The sequence below is a fragment of the Macrobrachium rosenbergii genome, chromosome 59 (assembly GCF_040412425.1).
Source record: "Macrobrachium rosenbergii isolate ZJJX-2024 chromosome 59, ASM4041242v1, whole genome shotgun sequence".
Lineage (NCBI taxonomy): Eukaryota > Metazoa > Arthropoda > Malacostraca > Decapoda > Palaemonidae > Macrobrachium > Macrobrachium rosenbergii.
This window is the reverse complement of record NC_089799.1, coordinates 38,651,190-38,674,765: the sequence shown is the minus strand read 5'-3', so window position 1 is coordinate 38,674,765 and position 23,576 is coordinate 38,651,190. Positions and strand designations below refer to the sequence as shown.

At 38.5% G+C, this 23,576-nt stretch overlaps 1 protein-coding gene across 10 annotated transcripts in view; it reads right to left on the bottom strand.

The window, feature by feature from the left end:
- The window catches only part of LOC136837768 (probable ribonuclease ZC3H12B), a 399,714-nt gene that overhangs the window by 100,858 nt on the left and 275,280 nt on the right, over window positions 1-23,576 (bottom strand). For 2 of the 10 annotated variants that reach the window (XM_067102690.1, XM_067102698.1), the window contains one exon: window positions 14,557-14,593. The exons of the other annotated variants lie outside the window; for them this stretch is intronic. In XM_067102690.1, coding sequence (XP_066958791.1) covers window positions 14,557-14,593 — 37 coding nt within the window. The remainder of the gene's footprint in view (window positions 1-14,556; window positions 14,594-23,576) is intronic. 10 annotated transcript variants of the gene reach the window in all.

The window sequence follows — 23,576 nt, the reverse complement described above, 5'->3', positions numbered from 1 at the left end:
GAGAAGAGAAAGTTGAAAGGCGATTAAAAGATTAAGGGAGGGGCCTATATTCCTTTTGCCCTTCTTTGTCAGACAGTGCCCAAAATGCACGTTGTATTTTCCAGCTTTAAATGAAGCATTTGATGGCTGGGATTCTTGGGAAAATATAATAATATATATAATGTAATTACTACCTAAAAGGATGTCATAAAAAAAACTATCTAACGCAAAAATATAACAGTGAGGTTTCCAGCTTCTCATCTTCTTTTATGTTAGTGCCAAGCAGATGTGAGTAATCTGTTAAGACATGAAACACTGTTAAAAGCAGATAAAGCCACACTTGGAAACTAATGAGACGAAATCCTGCATACGGAGATATGCTAGCATCTCCTTGTAAGTAAATATATCCCGAACCAGAGAAAAAATTGCATAAGAATGCCTCAAAAATTCAGTTACTCCTACCAATACTGATACTGTACAATTAAACTTCTTTCTCAGAGAGAGAGAGAGAGAGAGAGAGAGAGAGAGAGAGAGAGAGAGAGAGAGAGAGAGAGAGAGAGAATGTATGCTCATGGATCTTAAAAGTTTTATCGCGTTATGCTATCAACTTTACATCGAATACAATCACAGTGCTGAGATAATTGAATTCGGAAATTCTACAAATCAAGCTTGGACTGCGCAAGAACAAGGTCTGCAGTGTCTCTCTCTCTCTCTCTCTCTCACCCCCCTGCCTCTGAACCTCGCTTGCCGAAACCATTATGTATTTCTTCCTACATTATCATTACACGAGATAAGCTTCTGCTACACAGCCAGTGGCAATTCCTATTTCACATTCAGTTGGCAAGAGAAAAAAAGGGAACCAAATCCTTGGAAACTACCAGCATAGATTTCGAGAAGCATTTCGCAATAAACCACTGGGAAAATACCAAGAATTCACAAACTGAAGGATAAATGAATCCAATGAAATTAGATGGTATAACATTAATTATCTGGAATCCAAAATATTAAGAAACTTCTTTAGAGATGTCACATTAGAAAAAATTCCCTTAAGAAACTTCTTTAGAGATGTCACATTAGAAAAAATTCCCTAAGAGAGAATGATTCATCATCAGAAGCACACTGTTACCCAAGCTGCTCATAAACAGTAGAAGCAGAACTGGGAAAGGTTCTGTTCATTATACATACAGGCTCGGTAAACGAAAAAAAAACCACTGTCTCAAGTATTATCATAAGACAATATACAAAAACGCAATATCTAAATAAAGTTAACCTGGATAAGCGTTCTACACAATCACTGCAGTTTCTTTTCAAATAGCAACACTGATTTTTCAAAATATCAGTGAATTCTACAATAATAATGAAACCTTATACCTATGTGATGTTTTGCAATACCAACTTTCAGAATAAATTCAGATCACTGCGATACTAAGGAACAAAAGCTTGTACAGAATCATGCCCCAGGTAATTCAGAGGGGAAATCAGGCGCTCGATTCGTGTTCGTTTTCTCACGGAGCTTCACAGCCTCGGAGTTTATCAGTTCCTTTGTTCACCTGACGCTTTTCCACTGATTCATGGTCAAATACACATCAACGTATCAAAGATTCTGGTCACTGCGAGTTTAGACGGGCTAGTCACGTCTCACAATAATTTGATGGTCATGTACATCTCCGCTGTAACGCAGACTCAAACCTCCGAATACGTTTGAAAGGAGAATCACGTCACTTTCACGTTTAATTGAAAAGACCCCATGAGGTATTGAAACCAGTTCTAATCACCGAGAGTCTTCTATTGCCATAAAAGGTTAACAACAAAACGCACTAAAGAAAACCATGATGCTTTTCAAGGCTTCGTCAGAAAGTTTTAAACTTGACATACTTCCAATTTTGAATTTGGGTATACGCTCTGAAAAACTGCGATAACCCTGTGGGTTAATCCCCATCCTAACTACAAAGCTAATTTTACAACCTTGATATGACTTGTATCCGAGTTAAAAATATTAAAGATAGCGCATATTATTTCTTTGAAATAACACCAGCAAAACTTAGAACAGCCAAACGTGAAGTAGGGTTTCTAATGGATTTTGATTTTTAAGAACGTGGAATGGACACATATGCGGCAAGCACAAGAGAAAAGAGGAAAGTTTCCTTTGCAATGTCTCACGCTGGACAACTTGGAAAACGGTCAAGGCAAATCACAAGTGAAGGGATGGAAGTAGGAAACTCGATACTGATACTTTCTCGTCATTAGTCCACCTCCTCGTCATTTAAGCCGAACTGTCAACCTATTAGATGAAAGACTAAAATGGCTTTCTCACAAAAATAAAAATCAGCACACCATTCATTCCGATGCTGCAAATTATTTCTCTCAACGCACTGTATACCCCTGAAACGACCAAGTTCAAATCTTATTGCTTTCTTTTTAATTAATTATTCGGCAATTACTAAATACCTTGAGACCAAATGAGGGAGAAAGGCGCCGTAAAGTGACAAACCAATTTCCTTCAGAGACGACTTCCACGACCCCGGATTCAATAGGGTGGATGGAAGCTTTTTTTTAAGAAACAGACATCACCCTAAAAAATAAACAGGTGAGCTCATGTGTTTACATGTATGTATGAACAAAATGGACGTTCACAAGTACATGTCAGGCCTAGGAAAAACGCACTCAATAAAACTAATTTACCTATGTCTAAAAAATTTACAATCATCGATTACCGGTACATAGGAAAACAAACATACTCACGCCGCCACGAAACAATAGATAATAAGTTTGAAAGACCACAACTTGAAACATTTCCTTTGGCAATAAGAGCAAATAACTCTTAACGCGAAGTCTTAATGCCATCAGTAAATGCATGCATACGTTCGTAAAAACATAATATTTATAATGTTAGTCACACGTCTACAAACTCATAAGACCTGCACCGACTCGCCAAAACAAATCGCACAGTACATGAAGCCAAAAGCTCGTCCGGGGTTGACCAGGCAACCCATGCAGGCAATACAGCCGAGAGCACAGTTATAAAAAGAATGAGGCACGAGACGCAAAATGCGGCCAAGCACCGCCAAGCACCACATTACCTCCGGTAGTGGCGCTGCGGAGATTCGCGCGTCAATTTCTCTGGCAGTTTCACGATGCCGAAATTTGCCAGAGAGGCGGAGAATCCCAGACACAAATTACCTAAAGGAAACAAGTAAATCTGAGAGAGAGAGAGAGAGAGAGAGAGAGAGAGAGAGAGAGAGAGAGAGAGAGAGAGAAAGGATCCCTCTTCATTGCTTGAGAGCGGTTGTTCCCGAACTCTCACTTTCAGAATAGAAATGCCGCACACACACACACGGAATCCGACCCCATGAGCCAGAAAGATCCAGCTGCAAACGAGGTCTTCAGGCAGGTGACCAGTAGAGCAAGTCAGCGAAAACGGAAATGGGATATTTATTAAAATGCTTGACACTCACTCTCTCTCTCTCTCTCTCTCTCTCTCTCTCTCTCTCTCTCTCTCTCTATATATATATATATATATATATATATATATATATATATATATATATATATATATATATACATATACAAGCAATGCAAAGGAAAATGTAATTTTCTGTGGTATTCGCTTATATACTGAAGTCATGTGCATCTACTGTGATTTTTTAATATATAAATATATATATTCTGAGCCACCAATAACTCTTTAATACCAAATTCATATACCTTGGGAATAACTTAAACCCGAAAAAGGAATTTTATATACATATATATATATATATATATATATATATATATATATATATATATATATATATATATATATATATATATATATATATATATATATTATGTACATTTGCCTGAGCCGGAGTGGATGCATCTATCTTGTATAATTACTTTCGGGTGTGAGCTATTCCCAAGGTATAGTGAATTTGATATTAAGGAGATATTCAAGCTATATATATATATATATATATATATATATATATATATATATATATATATATATATATATATATATATATATATATATATATATATATACATATATGTGTGTGTGTGTGTGTATGTGTGTGAATTCTAGGAAGCAAATCACGCAACGAATTACCATAGAATTACATCACCAGACATTGTAGAGAAGCAGCCCCAAGTCTGGATGCAAGCAAAATGAAGTCGTGTACTGACAGAACCATAATGTAGATTTCCTCTCTTATGAGAGAGACGAGGAAAAGGGGAACATTCGTATCTCACGATTTCCACAGCGCCAAGCTGAAAGAAAAAGAGGAGGAGGAGGAGGAGGAGGAGGAGGAGGAGGAGGAGGAGGAGGAGGAGGAGGAGGAGGAGGAGGAGGAGGAGGAGGAGGAGGAAGAAAGCAAGGTCAACAGGTCCAAGGCAACATCTTTAGCAAGATCTCTGCCCAAACGCCACCATACGTATACGGACTTGCTGCCTCACACTCCTACATTCCCCTGAAACCTTAACCAATATAGCCGCTGGTAACTCCCCGACCTCGTGAGGTCAAGCGCCCAGGGTCACGGGAAATTCCCTAAACGCTGTTACAACACTTCCCAGCTCTCCCTCATTCGCCACTATTCCATACGTTTAATTAAGGACTGTACGTCAAGACGGTTCGTCAGCAAGAAGTCCTTCGCTCCAGCTTTTGATTATTCTACTTTTCCGTCTCTATATAGCATTTTAGCGATATCTCAGTTCTCCACTTCGTTCTTTTTGACTTCAAACACTTCATCACTAGTGAACATGAGTCATTTCGAAAACCCTTTTTTCGGCCATAAAGTCACCACCATTATTCCTTGACTTAACAATTACCGTCAAGCTACCGCTATAGAGTGTGATGACGAGAATTGTTGTCACATCCTTGATGGCACCAAAATAGGAAACTATACACGATGGGAAACTCCAGTAAAGACGACTCGCACACACACAGAGAATGATTCATCAGATCATCACCGTTTAGTAATGTTAACACTCGAAAGGATGTCATAAAATAATGGCCCCAGTGACGAATTAAATCCCGTCTACAGTAGAACGCAAGAACCAAAGGCAAGAGGCCAAGAAATATCCTCATGAGATAGAACGTTCAGTATCAGCAATACTTGATATAAAGAGAACATCTACGTACAATAACTAAGAAAACAATTCAGCTGAAATGAAATGTATAGGGGAGAGTGGCTATCTATACTAAAAAAAAAAAAAAAATGTAACTCATTTCTTCGTAACAGAACAAGGGCACTGAGAGGAAAAGCGAAGAGAATGCCTCAAGTTCTCCCCCCCCCCCAGAAGTAGCCCACCCTGGGCCACCTGTAAAGGATGGTTCTGCCTTTGATTTATCAATATGAAATAATATTGATGCCTTTCAGGTCGGCCACGGCTCCCCCCTGCCCCCTTGAGCTTCAAAGTATACCTTAGTTTGACCAGACCACTGAGCTGATTAACAGCTCTCCTACGGCTGGCCAGAAGGATTAGATTTATTTTACGTGGCTAAGAACCAATTGGTTACCTAGCAACGGGACCTACAGCTTATTGTGGAATCCGAACCACATTACAACGAGAAATGAATTTCTATCACCAAAAACCAATTTCTCTAATTCTTCATTGGCCGGTCGGAGAACCGAACGCGGGCCCAGAGAGTGCTATCCGAGGACGACACCAACCCGTCCAATGAGGAACTCCTTTAGCTTCAAATACGGACCCCAATTCCAGCTACGATACCTTTTCCTGTTCACAAGGCCAGCAAATGTTTACGGTACTGGATAAGACCACAATACTTACTCGAAAGGTAAGCCTTGGGCAGGACTTTCGAATCGAAGACGGGAACGAATTCCATGTGTCCAAGAGCCCAAGCTCTCCTCAAAACATTTAGGTGGTCCTAGGTCGGTAGAGAGAGAGAGAGAGAGAGAGAGAGAGAGAGAGAGAGTTTTCTAACAGATTAGTTCCAACAATCTGATCAGGGGATGGAGGCTTACCTCGTACCGCGCTCCCCATGAGGATTCGTCATTATTTGCAGTGGTTATTGAAGACAATCACGTCAGATCGGTCTTTGCAATTCGATACGAGGTGAAAAATCGTGATGGAAGTTCCTACTGAAATTTGTTACACTGTGCTTGGGAAATTCGTTAAGGACTGCATATTTCAGGGGAAAACTGTGGGAGATATGAGGCTATCAGTCGAGAAACATGCCAAGCGCCATCCAGGGTCAAAGTATTTTTCAATTTAATTTATTATATTTTAAAAATGGCACTTGGCATGTTTCTCGACTGAAAAGCTCATATGAACAAACCACTTGCAAGTCCAGTTGGATTGCGGGCGCAAAAGCTATTAACATTATGAAACTCCGGTATCTGGTCGTCTACAAAGGCAATAAAATAAACATGTGAACAAAATTAAAAATGATGAAAAATCTCTTCATCAGTGTTTACCATACAAGTACCGCAACAGGAAAAAACGGTTTTTACTAAGCACTGATTACGTAAATCATAGTGATTTAGTAAAAATCGACAACAGACTTTGCAGTGGACATTCCAGCCGCAACTCGTCCAGATATATATATATATATATATATATATATATATATATATATATATATATATATATATATATATATATATATATATATATATATATATATATGTGTGTGTGTGTGTGTGTGTACAAATTTAAAAAAGAACTAAATTTTGAATTAATATACGAAGATAATAGTTTAAATTCAATTTATTTCATAAACTACCGAACAAAAGTTAAGAAAGAAGTTTTCAGGCAAACAATTTGTAAATGCAATTGCGAGCGTAAGCCTCTGAATCTCAAATTTCGTCAAACTGAACGGAATCTACAACTGCACGCGCGCGCACACACATTATATATACTCGTATATATATATATATATATATATATATATATATATATATATATATATATATATATATATATATATATATATATATATATATATATATATACATACAAATATAATATATATATATATATATATATATATATATATATATATATATATATATATATATATATATATATATATATATATATATATGCATGAGCAAAGAGCCAGCAAAAAACAGCAAAAGGAAGGAAATTCCTAAACGTTGCTTTTGCAACTGAGCAGAAAACCGAAAGGGATTTCCATGGCGGCGGCCTCTCTGCCTTTCTGGTGGAGGACTACATAAGTATCCCGACTGAAGGCCGCGTACTGTAATCTCCCGGTAACAATAATGACAAGCCTAATACTTCCAACAGGATACGCCACCTTATTCTATCGAACATATAATCAAGCCGAAACACTTCACGGAACGAGTCTGTCACACGCAACCTCATTGCAAATGAGAGAGAAGTGTCGGGAGGGTGCTGGTGGTATTTCTTACAGCCAATGTAAATGCCAAAGACGGAACGAAACATGAAACACGAGGAAAAAAAAAAACCTGACAAGAAAAAAAATAAGACTGTCTTAAAACCTGACTGAGATCCCAACCCCATTTCCCTTGACATTTCTTTCACGGAAAGGGAATCTGACTTCATTCCCGCTGGACAAGTCCTTCGCCCTTGGCCAGTACGACACTGAGGGCTCTTCGCCATCCTGCATACCTCACCTTCCGCCTGATGCTATGCATATGTATATGTGTAACGTTTGTGCAGGAATAGGCTACTTTATTTGACACCCGCATTCACCCTGTGTGAGTCATAGCATCGGTAGACGAAAAAAAAAAAAAAAAAAAAATTGTCCCAGAAGAAATGCAAAAAAAGAAAGAAAAAAAATTGTCCCAGAAGAAATGCAAAAAAAAAAAAAAAAAAAAAAAAAAAAAAAAAAAAAAAAGTTGTCCCAGAAGAAATGACTCTGGCCTCTGACTTCTGCGTATGTACAATACAAACTATAATCAGTATATCTAATGCAAACTTTTGTTCACATAAAAAAAAATTACCCAATCGAAAGATACATGTTTGAACTGAATTTAACAGCAATAATGATTACATGACAGTAGTAATGGTGACAGCAGTACTTCAATGTTAATAATAATGGAAATCAACAAACATGTCTACACCTGAATAATAATAATAATAATAATAATAATAATAATAATAACACGGTCCTTTTAGATGAGGATAAAATAAGCTCCTTTTCTTTCGAGCGTAGTTCTAACAACAGAGCAAGATTTAACACATAAAAAAGGTGTTACAATAATTATGATAGCGGGAATTAACACGCAATCACATTTGCAGTCGAAATTTGTTTTCGGGGCTAATAATAATGGCAGTAGTTTTGAACCTAATTATTATCATATTTGGCAGTAAAAAATTAATAGTTAATGTTGGGAAAGAAATACATTAGCCACTTACGTAAAAAACAGCGTCAAGTAATGTAGTAAAAAGTAGTATATATATATATATATATATATATATATATATATATATATATATATATATATATATATATATATATATATATATATATATATATATATATATATATATATATATATATATATATATATATATATATAGAGAGAGAGAGAGAGAGAGAGAGAGAGAGAGAGAGAGAGAGAGAGAGAGAGAGAGAGAGAGAGAGAGAGAGCTTATAATGTTGAACTCATTGTGAGGTCTCTTCCGCGTTCATTACTGAAGAACCTAACTTTGCGCAAGCAGCGACGTATATTCGAGCCTCTCATTAAAGTTCGATCTGACATTAGCGTAGGTAACGCCACAGACAGTAGAAGTTAAATTTTTTTCTCTTCACATCTAATGAACTTGAGAAAATATAAACACGAACTGACTTAATAATTAAGACGCTATTATATCAACAACAAGCCAGACACAAAAAAACCGTAGTATTCATCTGGGAATAACAAATAACCTCATTATCGAGTTAAGCAATTTTAATCTGCCAATTTCACGAGGCTAAAACCTGATTAGAAACGTGAGCAACTTGTATCCTATGGGGTGGTTAAATCTTGATGAAACTTTGCCTATATCAATGAATAATTAGTTGAGAGAGAGAGAGAGAGAGAGAGAGAGAGAGAGAGAGAGAGAGAGAGAGAGAGAGAGAGAGAGAGAGAGATTTATAAGTACTGTTCATATGTGAGGCAGAAGCGACCGAGATATTTATAAATGTATATATATATATATATATATATATATATATATATATATATATATATAGAGAGAGAGAGAGAGAGAGAGAGAGAGAGAGAGAGAGAGAGAGAGAGAAATTTATAAGTACTGTTCAAATGTGAGGCAGAAGAGACTGATATATATATATATATATATATATATATATATATATATATATATATATATATATATATATATATATATATATATATATATATATATATATACATACATACACACACACACACACACAGATGCAAAATAGGCCCCGTAATGGGAAGGAGGAAGAGACACCCTAAGATCCCTCAGCCGCAGGAGTAACCACGCACTTGCAGGCACATATACATTTCAAGGGATTAATAAAGCTCAATCTTGTACGTGACACTTAGAATGAAAAATCTCAGAGCGTTTTTTTTTTTCTCTATTTTTTAAAAAACAATCACGTTCGCGTTTCGCCATCACGGATCTAGACCAGAATGTGAAGAGAATCCAGTCCATGCTATGATTATACCGAGGAAGTGGTGCAGCCTATGACACACACACACACACACACACACACACACACACACACACACACACACACATCCGGTTTTCATAAGGGGTAGGGGTACGGGAATACATGTTAGTGCAGACGATATTCACACCAAAGGCAGCGCGTGCTGCCAATGTGTAATTTTGTTATTCCCGGCGGTGGGTGGGGGGGATGGGGGTTGGGGAGGGGTTAGTCTGTTTGCAAGCATGGATAAGACTGAGGCACAAAATGGTTACCGTTATGAGTGCTTTCATACACGTCGCATATAAACACAATACATATATCGTGCCTCTGAAGTACTTACCAGCTTTTTTTGTTCTCACTTTCTTATTCTTTCTAATAATTTGCCCAATACAGTGCAGCGTATCACCCTGATTCCATCATTTTTTTTCTAGCGCATAAAAATGTTTATATTAACTCAAAAATATAATCAGAAAAAATACATAGGCCGAAGTCGGGCGCGTCTTTGGCAAGCTTGTGGTCCTAATGTTATCTCGTTAGTACAACGAGCCATAATTGTATCCTGACGGAAGCCTTACCATTTCGTTCAAACATTCTGACGGAAGCCTTATGCCATTTCGTTCAAAACACAATTCTTGGCGACTGAAGCATTTTGTTGGATTTTCTTGTTGTACTACAGGAAATCCAAATCATGGTCAAAAGATGCTAGTGGAGAAATTATCAGTGTCAGATGCATCTGTCAAAACTGGAAGAAAAACTGCCTCCTGCCATGCATTTCGAGTCCTCTCATGAAACATTTTTTCGGTGTTCCAAAGAGTTTCATTCTGTACCAGAGGCTGTTCATTATGCAAGATTTTATACCGCTAAAATAATTTTGTTCTAAACTTAACGGAGTAAGAAGCCTGATAGCATAATTATTTATTACATCTAACGTAAAACTTACTCTGTATAGTTATGGGCATTCTGAAACATTTATCGTTGTTGTGTATTTTACATAAGAATAAAAAACAACTTGCATTCAATGGTCAGGGCAATCCGATGTTTAGTCATCGAGCCAATTACAGACACTTCAGCTCACACTTGCCACGGCGTCAATTTCCTATATATTGTGACGCCAGTTTTAGTAGACATAAATCAATCAAATAAAATCACTCTACCCAATGTCAAGATAAATCACCTGAGAGCATTCAGATCAATTATCACTGCTGCTTTTCCTTTTCACCACTTATATTGACAGTTCCTCGTTGGGAGAGTCGGTAGAGTTCTCGGCTAGCACTCTGCTAGGCCCGAGTTCGAGTCTCCGACCGGCCAATGAAGAATTAGAGGAATTTATTTCTGGTGATACAAATTCATTTCTCGCTATAATGTGGTTCGGATTCCACAATAAGCTGTAGGTCCCGTTGCTAAGTAACCAGTTGGTTCCTAGCCACGTAAGATACATCTAATCCTTCGGGCCAGCCCTAGGAGAGCTGTTAATCAGCTCAGTGGTCTGGTTAAACTAAGGTCTACTTAACTTTAACAAAGGAAGATAAACCTCATGGCCCAATTTTGCTGCTGCCATGGGAAGATAAGACGCCACCTAAAAGTTTGATGCTTGAATAACCCCACAAATTCAGTGACTTCTGCTCTCAAGAAGTCTCGCTTACTCATTTTCTAATTTCTCAATTGCTGCATGACCTTCGGCCAATTTCTTACTCTGACATCCGAGCTTGTTCCCTACCATGGCCACCTTACGGATTTAGAAGAGGTATTGATAGGTCATCCATTAAACAGTTTCTCCAAACATACCCTCCCGGATGTGGGGAATGTTGCATCAGGCCCGAAATACATTGGCACTATTCACATGCAAAATAAGAGGAATGCATTACCCAACGTTAATTGCATTAAAAGGACGCGCTACGGAAAAACAAGCGAGTCATCGCGATCATTATCAATATCTTACAATTTGAGCTAAAAACTGCTTTTTCATTGCTGTAGCACGAAAACTGTTTCCAAACATTCTTTTGATACCAAAAACCCGTAGGATAACAGCTTAACAAGCCGTCCAATAAATACACAGTGTTCATAAGGAATTTCGAGCTCATAAAACCGACTAATTCCACATAAGCATAATTCACGTGGTATGTTTACAAGTCCCATGTTGATCTAATGGGGTGCTGCTTGTGTTGAATAATAATTGCGTCTGCTCTCTCTCTCTCTCTCTCTCTCTCTCTCTCTCTCTCTCTCTCTCTCTCTCTCTCACAGATGATGATAATCAGTTAATTAAACAGTACATTACACCTTTAGTGGACACGATACTTTCGTGTAAATAGAATTCATTGCAAAAATGAAACTGGGAAGCCAACTTTTGGAAAAACATGCCATAAATGTTTGGTCAAAATATCATTTCACAAAAGCGAACATTGAAGAGAGAGAGATTGACATCCAGAGATACTGAGAATGCTTGATGCAACAATATTTTACGAAAATGGTGGTTTTCAATAATCAATTTTGTTCACTTGCACTCTCAAAACTGAGACGCGTTTTTCTTTTCCAAACATTTTTCGCGAGGACAGATCTCACTGCTATTTGAATGTGTTCGGTTGATATGAGCAACATAACTGTTCATGTTTTTGCATCCTACTTGGAATTTGGACGCGGGCAGTCTTCGTATAGGTAGAGCTTTTTTCTGTTCGTTTTTACAAAGTCCTTGTACCCCCCGATCTCTTGTTCCTAGAACAAACTTGTATCTAACTCGGCTGATTTATTTCTTATGTGATCGTTTCTGACGTTGCTCCACTTACAATTTTCCCTGATTTATTCTACGTGGTTTTACCTCTGCAATGGACATTTTTTTCATCCTTACAATCGTAGCCTAAGCACGACAAACATTCGGGGTCCTACCCCTCAACCTGAAACTCGTTCCGTCTTCATTCTTAACTTTAAAAGAACCTATTACTGTAGATCTAGATCAGTATATAATTATTCCTCTTCAAACCCTACCATCCTCCCTCCTTCTCCATAAAGGGCTCATGCCAGTTTTTGTGGTACCTAAAACAACACTGAAATTCACCTTCTATTATTTATCGGCACATCTACAAGGAAGACGGGTCTCAGAAGGCTCATTCAGATTTCGGAAGCTATCGATGTAGCGTATATTATTCAGAGGAGTTTATCAGCCGAAATCAATCGGACATGATCCACACACCGTTGAGAATAGTGCTCCCCTGTTCATGCGCTTGTGCACTTTATTTCACTTCCATTTACCCTTCTAATCATGCGTTAACACACTGCTTCTCAATAATAATGGTAACAATAACAGCAACTGAAAACAATATTAATAATGAAAACGCCTCCACCATGTGAAATGAAAATTTTCCTAATTAATTCAATTTCAGGACGCACCCTTAACCTCTGGATAATTGTTATTTCAAGGCGTGAGACACAAACGTTAGAAACCCTGGCATTCATTTCAGGGTGCGACTTACAAAGAAATAACATGGCTTCGATATGCCAAAGACTGATAGTAAGAGGGTAGGCCACTTCGGAGATATCACACTGGCTTTTAGAGTTGTGACCTTTGAATCGGCGAACATAAGCTGGAGTAGAACATGTTCCCCGGCTAGCACGCTGTTGGCCCAGCGTTCGACTCTCCGACCGGCCAATGAAGAATTAGAGGAATTTATTTCTGGTGATAGAAATTAATTTCTCGTCATAATGTGGTTCGGATTCTACAATAAGCTGTAGGACCCGTTGCTAGGTAACCAGTTGGTTCTTACCCACGTAAAAATACATCTAACCCTTCGGGCCAGCCCTAGGAGAGCTGTTAATCAGCTCAGTGGTCTGGTTAAACTAAGATATACTTAACTTTTCCCTGTCGACAAAATGTATACTAGTACTGCACCAGCCCCGGTTTTTTTTTTCCTAGGTTAGGTTAGGTTAGGTTAGGTTAGGTTGGGTTAAGTTAGGTTAGATCAATACCTTTAGTAAAAATAATCCCTTCAAAACCTTCAGAAAAATTTGGGTGTGGGAAACATAATGAGATTATTTTCAAGAAAATTCTATGGTTAGTTTTTAAGATACAGCGTCCCGCTTTTTTCAGGGAAATGTCCCGGCATTCTGTTACAACGGCTCCGCGTCTTGCCGCCAAAGATCGGCACCTCTTAAGTGACAGCTGTACATGACAAATCACCACGGCTGGAGTACGACTGCTTGCTAATCCTGATTTCGTTGAATTACATTTCACTAAAAATCTTATCTTCCGTTCCAATGGCCTCGGTAGCTTGTTTCTTACGGATGTGTCGACATTATTAATATATACTGATAATAATATACTATGCAGTAGTTATCCTGCATTATCAATATTTTAAATATCTTCTTCGCTAATGGGATTTCCTACTCACAGCACTCCAAGAATATCTCCACTGAATGAGACAAGATGGGGGAAAATACTTGAATGGAAACCACTACATAAGGTATGCTTAAAATATCAAAGTACACGAAAGTCGATGCGTCATCTAAACCGAAAAAAATTGGAATCGAGATATATGAATAACAGAAGGTTTCCATCTGACCCCAAAGAAACTCTGCAATAAATCTGATGACAGAAATGAGCAATGGCAGCTGTAAACCTAATACCACTGAGGTAATGGCAATATTTAAAGAATACGCTTTGTAAAAGACAAGAAAAGATGGAACAGTAATTTGGCTAGGGAGAAAATATTCAGGTGTCAGAAAATAAGGGAGCTTGAGACATAATAGAATACCTAAGGCAAAACAAAGGAAACATTTTTGAAGGTCGCAAAATGACCAGGGAAGACCGAACTCACAGGGAAAAAGTAAGCACTACAGAAAAGCTTAAGCCTCCGTAAAAAACGCCAGACATTCAACTTTGTACAAAAAGTTATGATACATAGCTTGCGTATGAAAACTGATGCCTTGTGAGTCTGTTTCTCAACTTTACCTTAAAAATTACTGTAGTAACTCACTTTTATTCTGCCAGAAACCGGCTCCGCCGCAACTAACCTGCAATTGAAGATTTATACATTAATTTATAAAAAACTAAACATAAACATACACACATATATATCAATATATATATATATATTGCATATTTGTAAAGGAAAGTGCAAATTTTCAGGACAAGAAAACGAGCCGTGAATGAAGTGCGGATTGAACAGAGTAGCCTAAGTAGTGACTGACGACAGTGAAGAGCAACTGCAAGAAACTAGTTGAGTTCGAAAGTGTTCGCAAAATGAGAAAGATGAGTTTCAATTTGAGCAAATGCAAGTTTAGGAGGATCAAAGAAAACCAGAATGCTGATATGGCTGGCTAAGTTTCGTCTACACAAACTATAAGTACAGCGGGTGTACGTATAATTTGTGTTCCTCCATACTTGTTTCAGAGAACTTTCAACGAATCACCATAATTGCATTTATAAAACTACATAACTGCATTTCGAGATAACGAAATCGCAGTGTGCTCTCTTTTTACTTTCGCTACTACCCAATCTCACATACATCCCAAGAAAAGGATTGCTCTCTGGTCAGCGCTTACGAAGAGAAACTGTTAACGGGAGAAGGGGGCACGGCATCAGCGAATCTTTCTTTTTCTGACAACTGGGGAAACGGCCACACGCGCCTTCGAAAAAGAATGAAGGAAGGGCCACGAATTTTTGTGTTTTTTATCTCCATGCGCTCGCCCAGCGGATATGGGTATGTCAAAAGCTGAACCAAGACATGATTGTGTCACAGTTATAAATAACATTAATTTCCCATTGCCATCTCTTGACATTTTTCGTTCATTTATTCCAACTGGGAACTGCGGTGTTGTCTGCAACGTAAAAGTCCTAGCAAGAAATATATATGTATGTGTGTGTGTGTGTGTATATATATATATAGATATATATATATATATATATATATATATATATATATATATATATATATATATATATATATATGTGTGTGTGTATATATATATACATACACACATATATATACATATATGTGTTTATATATACATACATACACATACAATACTGTAAGAATTACCTCTAGTTCCCAGAAACTAGCCTACTCGCATGTCAATATGAAAAGCTCCTAAATCAAAGTGGTGGGAATTCCAGCGGACAATAACGAAGAAGAACTTTGCATGAGTGACGTCACCAAGACTCGGGGCGTAAACTGCTGCTTCTTGAACTTTTCTGCTGTTAGCGCCACTTCGTCGGTTTATGTATTTCGCACACACCTCCAACAGATAACCGGATTCCGAGGAGGATTCCTCTTCAGAAATCAGGTTTATTGCACCTTTGTGCAATATAATTAATCTGAATAAACCAGTAAAAACTGGGAAGCTCGAGAGGTTCCCAAGATACCTTTTACGGAACTGAGGAGGAGGAATGTATTCAAGGGAGATAAACTATTAAGAAGAAGTGCAAATACTGCGCCAGTTAAAGCCCAGATTTCATTCAAGATGCAGACCAACATACTCATACAAACCACGAACTTTATGAGAGAGAGAGAGAGAGAGAGAGAGAGAGAGAGAGAGAGAGAGAGAGAGAGAGAGAGAGAGAGAGAGAGAGAGAGAGAGAGAGATTCTTGCAAATAATGATGGGAAAAACTGGCCAAAAATTGGCCCCGTCCGGGATAATTAAATATGTACAAAAAATTAATTGTATATTTCATTAGCTATACCGTCCATATCCTAGACTGTTCAGCTTTCTCTTAGCATTTGTGAATACATTAATGCATATTTAGCCTTAGCGTCCGCAACAATCATTTTAGTCATGCGAAGTTTCACCTTTTATGCAAAGCCAGGATTGAAACAGCCAAGTTCATTGAGACTTTTCATATAGGGAAACTGAAACCCGGTCTGAAAACGGATAATCTTCTCCACCATGAAAGATTTGTAATTCTGCAATTTTATATTTTCTCGAGTTTAAAAAAAAAAAAAAAAAATTTTTTGTTCCCTATTATAAACGTACATTTTCTATCTTTACAAAACCTGAAGACGGACGTGTGGCCGAACTGTTGTGGAAAAGTCTGAACAGAGCACGAAGAAAATGACAAGGTTTGTTTTTTGTGGTGCAGTTCCTCACCCGACTGCGATTTCCTTCTCCCGACATGGAAGTTTGTTTTTCCTCCATGCAGCAACGTAAACAAATCGCTGCAGCTGGCTCATTTCTCGAACAACATTTACGTAAGATGATCTTCAAACATCAAAATTCAGTTGTGACTACTAACGCCCGGGAATTTCCAGCTATGATAACTTTCTGGTAAAAACATAACTTGTTAAGAAAAATGCCTTTTCACAAAGGCTAGCCCCACACCTGGTAAGTTAAGTATACCTTAATTTAACCAGACCACTGAGCTGATTAACAGCTCTCTTAGGGCTGGCCCGAAGATTTAGATTTGATTAACAGCTCTCTTAGGGCTGGCCCGAAGATTTAGATTTATTTTACGTGGCTAAGAACCAATTGGTTACCTAGCAACGGGACCTACAACTTATTGTGGAATCCGAACCACATTATACCGAGAAATGAATTTCTATCGCCAGAAATAAGTTCCTCTTATTCTTCATTGGCCGGTCGGAGATTCAGACTCGCGGCCAGTAGAGTGCTAGATGAGAACGGCACCCACCCCACCCATACCTGGTAACATGGAGGCAACGCTGTGGACAGTGGATCCCTAATCATCTACCTACCCGAAGAAGACGAATCTACACAGCAAAGGGAAGCTCCACGTGCTTCACTTAAGCATTTTCTATTCGGGATCATCATCGAGGATCAACTTTGGGAAAGAGAGCGAGAGGGCTACAGCCTCAGACTATTTTGGCCTCAGAGGAACTCATGAGCATGCGTAAGAGTCTTTGGTGTTTAGTGTTGCGCATTTAAAGCAAAGACTTGTGGAGGGACAGCACAGCTACGGCAGGCTTTAAAAATTTTAGTGAAACATCATGAAAGTAGATAACCATAAAGAACAAGACTTATTTTTCTTAAGACATTTCATAAACAATTTAACCAATATTTATGATCATGCATCAACTATTCAAAAATCGTAATAGCATGCACGCTTCGTTCTGAAAACAGTCTTCATGGTATCTAAGATGTTCGACGCCATAAAAACTATAAACAAGCGGTAGAGACCAATGTTTCTCGTTCAAAAATATACCCATTAGTACAAATATTAAATGTACACAGCTCAAAATGGAGAATTGTGGAGAAAGAAAGAAACACTAAAAGAATTGTGGAGAAAGAAAGAAACACAAAGAATTGTGGAGAAAGAAAGAAAAACAAAGAATTGTGGAGAAAGAAACACTCAAAGAATTGTGGAGAAAGAAAGAAACACTCAAAGAATTGTGGAGAAGAAAGAAAAACTAAAAGAATTATGGAGAAAGAAAGAAACACTAAAAGAATTGTGGAGAAAGAAAGAAACACTCAAAGAATTATGGAGAAAGAAAGAAACACCCAAAGAATAATGGAGAAAGAAAGAAACACCCAAAGAATTATGGAGAAAGAAAGAAACACTCAAAGAATTATGAAGAAAGAAAGAAACACCCAAAGAATTATGGAGAAAGAAAGAAAGAAACACTCAAAGAATTATGGAGAAAGAAAGAAGCACTCAAACACTTTTAAAAATCCCTAAGAAACGTTACCCCAAAGAATAGTTGAGAAAAGGCCACGCAAAACATTTCGAATGTAATTTCGAAATAACCTAAAACATGAACATCTCAATGGAACACTTAAAACAAATCCTCTGAGTTTCGAAATTTTCAAGAACACTGAAATATCCGAGTACAAGAGCGATCGAACTCACAAAAGAGTAAACAAACCGAGAAAATCGAAACAGCGCGGCTCAAGAAAGACCACGACGGAGTTCAACGGGACGACACAAAACGAGAGTACACTGGTAAGGAGAATCCGGGAGTGAATTCTGACTGATATCATTACAAACACAAATAAAACAGGATATCAGCTTTAAACCAATTGTGGAGAACTGTGAAAAATGGTTACAATGACTAAAAATAATTACGAGAACAATGGACGCGGTTGTTCAAGATTAATTCGGTGTTCACTGTTTGTCAACAACTGTTCGCATTTTCATTTTCAAGTTAAATATTGCAATTAAGTTAAAAGGCACACAACACGGAAAAGGTTAATCACAATACACTGAAAATACACAAGCGCACACACATAATAATTTATGGTTGCTTTAATTCAGGACGTACGTAATACCTCTTAAGTTACATACAGTTAATGGAATTTTCTCGCGTTATTATATTTGCTGCTATTTGTCATATGCTATTCGACACTCCTGTTAAAGCGAACTGTGCAAAAATCAGTATATTTGGAGGAAATAGAAACGAGAGAGAGAGAGAGAGAGAGAGAGTATACCGGAAATGATAACCAAAATGAGGTCGAATTTATTTTGGGTGATGAGAATGCGACAAAGCCGGGAGAGGAGGGGGAGAGGAGCAGAGACTCGATCTGGTAGGGTCAGAAAGAAACAAAGTGACGAGAGGCGCGCGCGTGAGGGAGGGGGAGGGGGAGGGGGAGGAGGTTACAAGTGACGTCGCTCTTGGTTGTCATCCCAAGGTGGATGTTTGACGAGGTGATTAAAGATCACTTCCAGAGAAGCGCTCTTTTTGCGGGGCCTCGGGTGCGGACTTTTCAGAAGGAGATTTATGCTTGTCACACCAAAAAAATGACGTTATAACGCAGCGCGCAAAGCTGCCACACGTACCTCAGCGCCCTTTGTAAGGAAACCAGACTCTTAATGAAGACGAAACGCATTAAGTGAAAGCCATTCGTAAATATTGGCGATACTCGCTGCCAAACTCAGTGATCTGCTTTCTTCCTGCTTCTCGTGGTGTTCGTCGCTGTTGTGTCGCTTACCCTTTTCCTCACCTTTTCAACAATCTCCATTCCACCTCATCTCCCGTTTAGCCTTTTCCCCCCTGAAGATTCATCCTTCCATGTTTCTTCTTACATCATCTTCAATCCCTCATTTACATTCGGATTCGGTTTCACATTACTCTTGCTTCGTCTATCAATTCATAACAATAACTTGCTCAGAATAATAAAGGAGCGCAGAAAAAATAAATAAAGATAAACTCAATACTTACATACAATATGCAGACAAAAAACAATAACACCGTCACTGTCGCATGGCACCTCAGTGTACTGTAAAGCATGAGTCACACACTGGCGATTCAAGGACGCGCATGTCGTAACGGCCGAAAATTTGCTAATTATGACGCCATTACGATGTAATCGCCAACAGTCGCCATGAATCGTTACCGCGTCGCCGAGTTTGGCGCAGTACACCAAGTGATGGCGATGGACCAAACGTCAACTGTCACTTGTCGTCATGTCATTGGGCACTAGGCAACACTGACGCAATGGCGTCGCCATTTGTCGTAATTAGATTGCGCATTCCGTAACTCGCAATTGTGACTTGCACCAACATCTGCCATCACTTGGTGCTGGTCGCCAAACTTGGCGACGCTGTAACGATTCATGGTGATTGTTGGCGATTTGGTCGTAATTACAGCATAATGAAGTTGTAATTCGACATTTACGCATTGCGCGTCCTTGAATCGTAAATGTGTGACCGAGCCGCTGACAATTTTTTTCTGGCCCCAAGCCCGTGAATGATGGTGATGACTGCCAAAACCAGCCAATATGCTGTGAGCGTTCTTGAATCACCGATGTGTGACTCCGGCAAAACAAACAATCTAAGATCCTCAGCATCAATAATGGTTTCAAGAAGACTTCTGGCACTGAGTAGCTTGGAAACATATCGACTCAAAATCTTGCATGTATTCTCCTCTCACCTCTATCTTTCTTAGAGGCTGAACAAGTCTACGTTACTTCAAACTTACCCTGAAGAACTTATGCAGTTCAACATTTCTTCCTTACAGTTTCTGGTCTTTATGTTGGTTGTAACTATCTCCATTTGCGATACGACTCTCTTATAATATGTAATTCTTCCTTTGGTACCCCTATCGACATAATGATTCAATTGCTATTATCCACTAAAAATTCAGCCTTTTCCCTAAAGTTGAAGCAGAGTCCACTCTATCCGGTGGGTTTGTTACACCAGCTAAGCCACCACTTCTACAATTGGCCTGGCCCTTAACTCACTTCTCTCCCCTTTTTTTATTTTGCTCATGACGACATTCGTGATGGGGATCCGGCTGCCCGTCCCTTGGGCCTCTGCATCTAAAATGGAAGAGGTCTTTTTCACCTCACGAGGGAACAAGAGTCTTTCATGAAATCCCATAGAACAGATTTACTAACGACTTGAACCTCAAATCCTTTTGTTCCAAATTTGCAAAGTTAACAGATTAATTTTTTCTTTACCTTTTTCCTAATCTATTCTGCCTCATCTGATGCCAGCTAGATGCCCCACCCTTATGGTCTGAGCCGAGAATCTCCAGTCAAGAAAATACCTACCAACGGAGAAACAAATCCAGTTATGTATGGGTAAATATATTTAAAAATAAATCTCTACGGACAGCTTTCGGGAATCTGTTCGACTTCCCTTTTCAATCTAAATTTATTGATTGATACCTACCAATAACAGTTTTTCAGAACCTTGATGCACTTGAAAAATAAACATACACTGGATTTGCGGAGACTCGTAACATTCGAGTGGCCTTGTACTTAGTTAAAAGGATCACGGTTTTGAAAATGAGGTTGTGGCATGGGTTCGTCCTAATTCAACCGTTTTTTATCATATGGGCGATAAGGAACCCCGCAGAATTTGAAGTCTTTTGTTACTAGAACTCTCAAGAAATTGCTTTGGTTTACACACACACGCACACACATTATATATATATATATAAATATATATATATATATATATATATATATATATATATATATATATATATATATATATATATATATATATTTTAAGTACGCGTCTATCTATCTATCTCTCTACCTATTCATATAGCCTATGTGTGTGAACACATTTGCAAACACGCATGTGTTTAAAGTTTCTAACTCGAAATCAATCTGGCATAGTAGCATGGGTAAAACTTACAGGGACTTGATTAGTTTCGTAGTAATACGAGACAAGTTTGCAAGACCCTAAGAACAACCAAATCCTGTGGAGATGATTTGAAATTTACAATTACACACTATAACCGAGGATACCGTACTGACAGCATTGCACCAGTAAAAAGTGGTTTAATTTACAAATATCTCCTCCTTAAAAATGTTAAGAACAACTTCCTACAGCAAGAGAAGACTGGATGTTGAAAGCAGAATGAGAGCTTAAGCACCCGTGGATAAAATCATTCACGGCACTGCAAGAGTTACTGCAACCGTCTGCGTATTTATAGAACAGCCAGTCATACTTTCACTTGGAATGGTGAGCAATACCCACTAAAGAAAGCAATACATACGTAAATACTATAAGGGTTTATTAAAAAATAATAATAATAATAAGATGATGATGATGATAATATGCTGTCAAAAAGAAAATACTTCAAGAGGTGATTGTGGAAAGATAATGATGTAGCAAAAAAAAAGCTCTGACCAATTTGTGCAGCCGGACAGGAAGACCTGAGGTTTATATTAGTAAAAGAGCCGAGACCTGAAAGAAAATCCAATAGCACAACCCACCCACGGTCGAAGATTAAGAGTACGCAAGAGGAGAATACAAAAATTAATAGAACTGACGTCATGCAAGAACATCGCTGTATGTAATCAACCGGTTCATCTTACGCTCGCACTGGAGAGAGAGAGAGAGAGAGAGAGAGAGAGAGAGAGAGAGAGAGATTTTCAATAAAATTTAAGTAAGCGCTTGGGAAATAATTTTTAAGAACCTAAATTATAGTGATGAGGATAAAGATTGAAAAAAAAAAATACATGATGAAAGCGAAAACAGTGAAAATGAAGAGTGGCAAATCAATGGTCAAATAAAAAAGATGTGAGCGGACGGAGACACACCAAGCTGGCGTAGAAAGGAGGTATTAGTAAAAAAAAAAAAAAAAAGAAAGCTTTCGGCGGAGGCAAAAGAAAGGCGGCACGACAGAGATCAAGGGCGGTAATGCGTGCCCGACGTTAACAAGTAAAAAAATGCGGCTGCCATTCATGACGAGGGGAGAAGGGACAAGGGTGGGGGAGGAGAAGGGACAAGGGGGGGGGAGGGAGAAGGGACAAGGGTGGGGGGAGGAGAAGGGACAAGGGTGGGGAGGAGGGAGGGAGGGAGGGACGACGGGCCGGCCAACCAGAAAGGGATCCGTGTTCGCCCGATCATTACTGACACGGATCTAGTTAACCTTAATTACTTATCTACAATTCTCATGACTGAGACACAGACACAGAGAGAGAGAGAGAGAGAGAGAGAGAGAGAGAGAGAGAGAGAGAGAGAGAGAGAGAGAGTTTTTTGTACCATGAAGTGCGTGGAATTCATTCTTTAACAGAAAAACAGGATACTATGATGCCGGGGGAAAATATAAAGGCCTGCGAGTTACTGAACTGCATCATGCACTGCAAAAATTATCCTGGTTAACAAAGAAGAAAATCTCCTTTCCTTTACTACACTTCTACACCTTATTTCATTGCTAGTATTCTACTTCCCTCTCTCTCTGTTACGATAAGTACATCTATTTACCTTCGTTCATATAACTTTCAGCTAAATGCTTCCTAAAGTCAAAAGCCAACACTGGTCACAGATATAAGAACGTAATTGACGGAAAAGCGTGCTTGGTCTTACCGACTGCTGCATTTATCTTTCTTCTAGCAAGGACTTGATGCATAGCATTCACTACTAATTATATTCATCATTTTCTACTCATTTCTTCTTTCTCTTAAAGCTTTAGTACTTCTCTCTCTCTCTCTCTCTCTCTCTCTCTCTCTCTCTCTCTCTCTCTCTCTCTCTCAAAACAATCTACTATATATCTACATATATATGTGTGTGTATAAAAGAATCACAGGTAGTCTGAAAGAATTTTGTAGAGGAGAACCGATCCCATAACGAATAATGAAGCC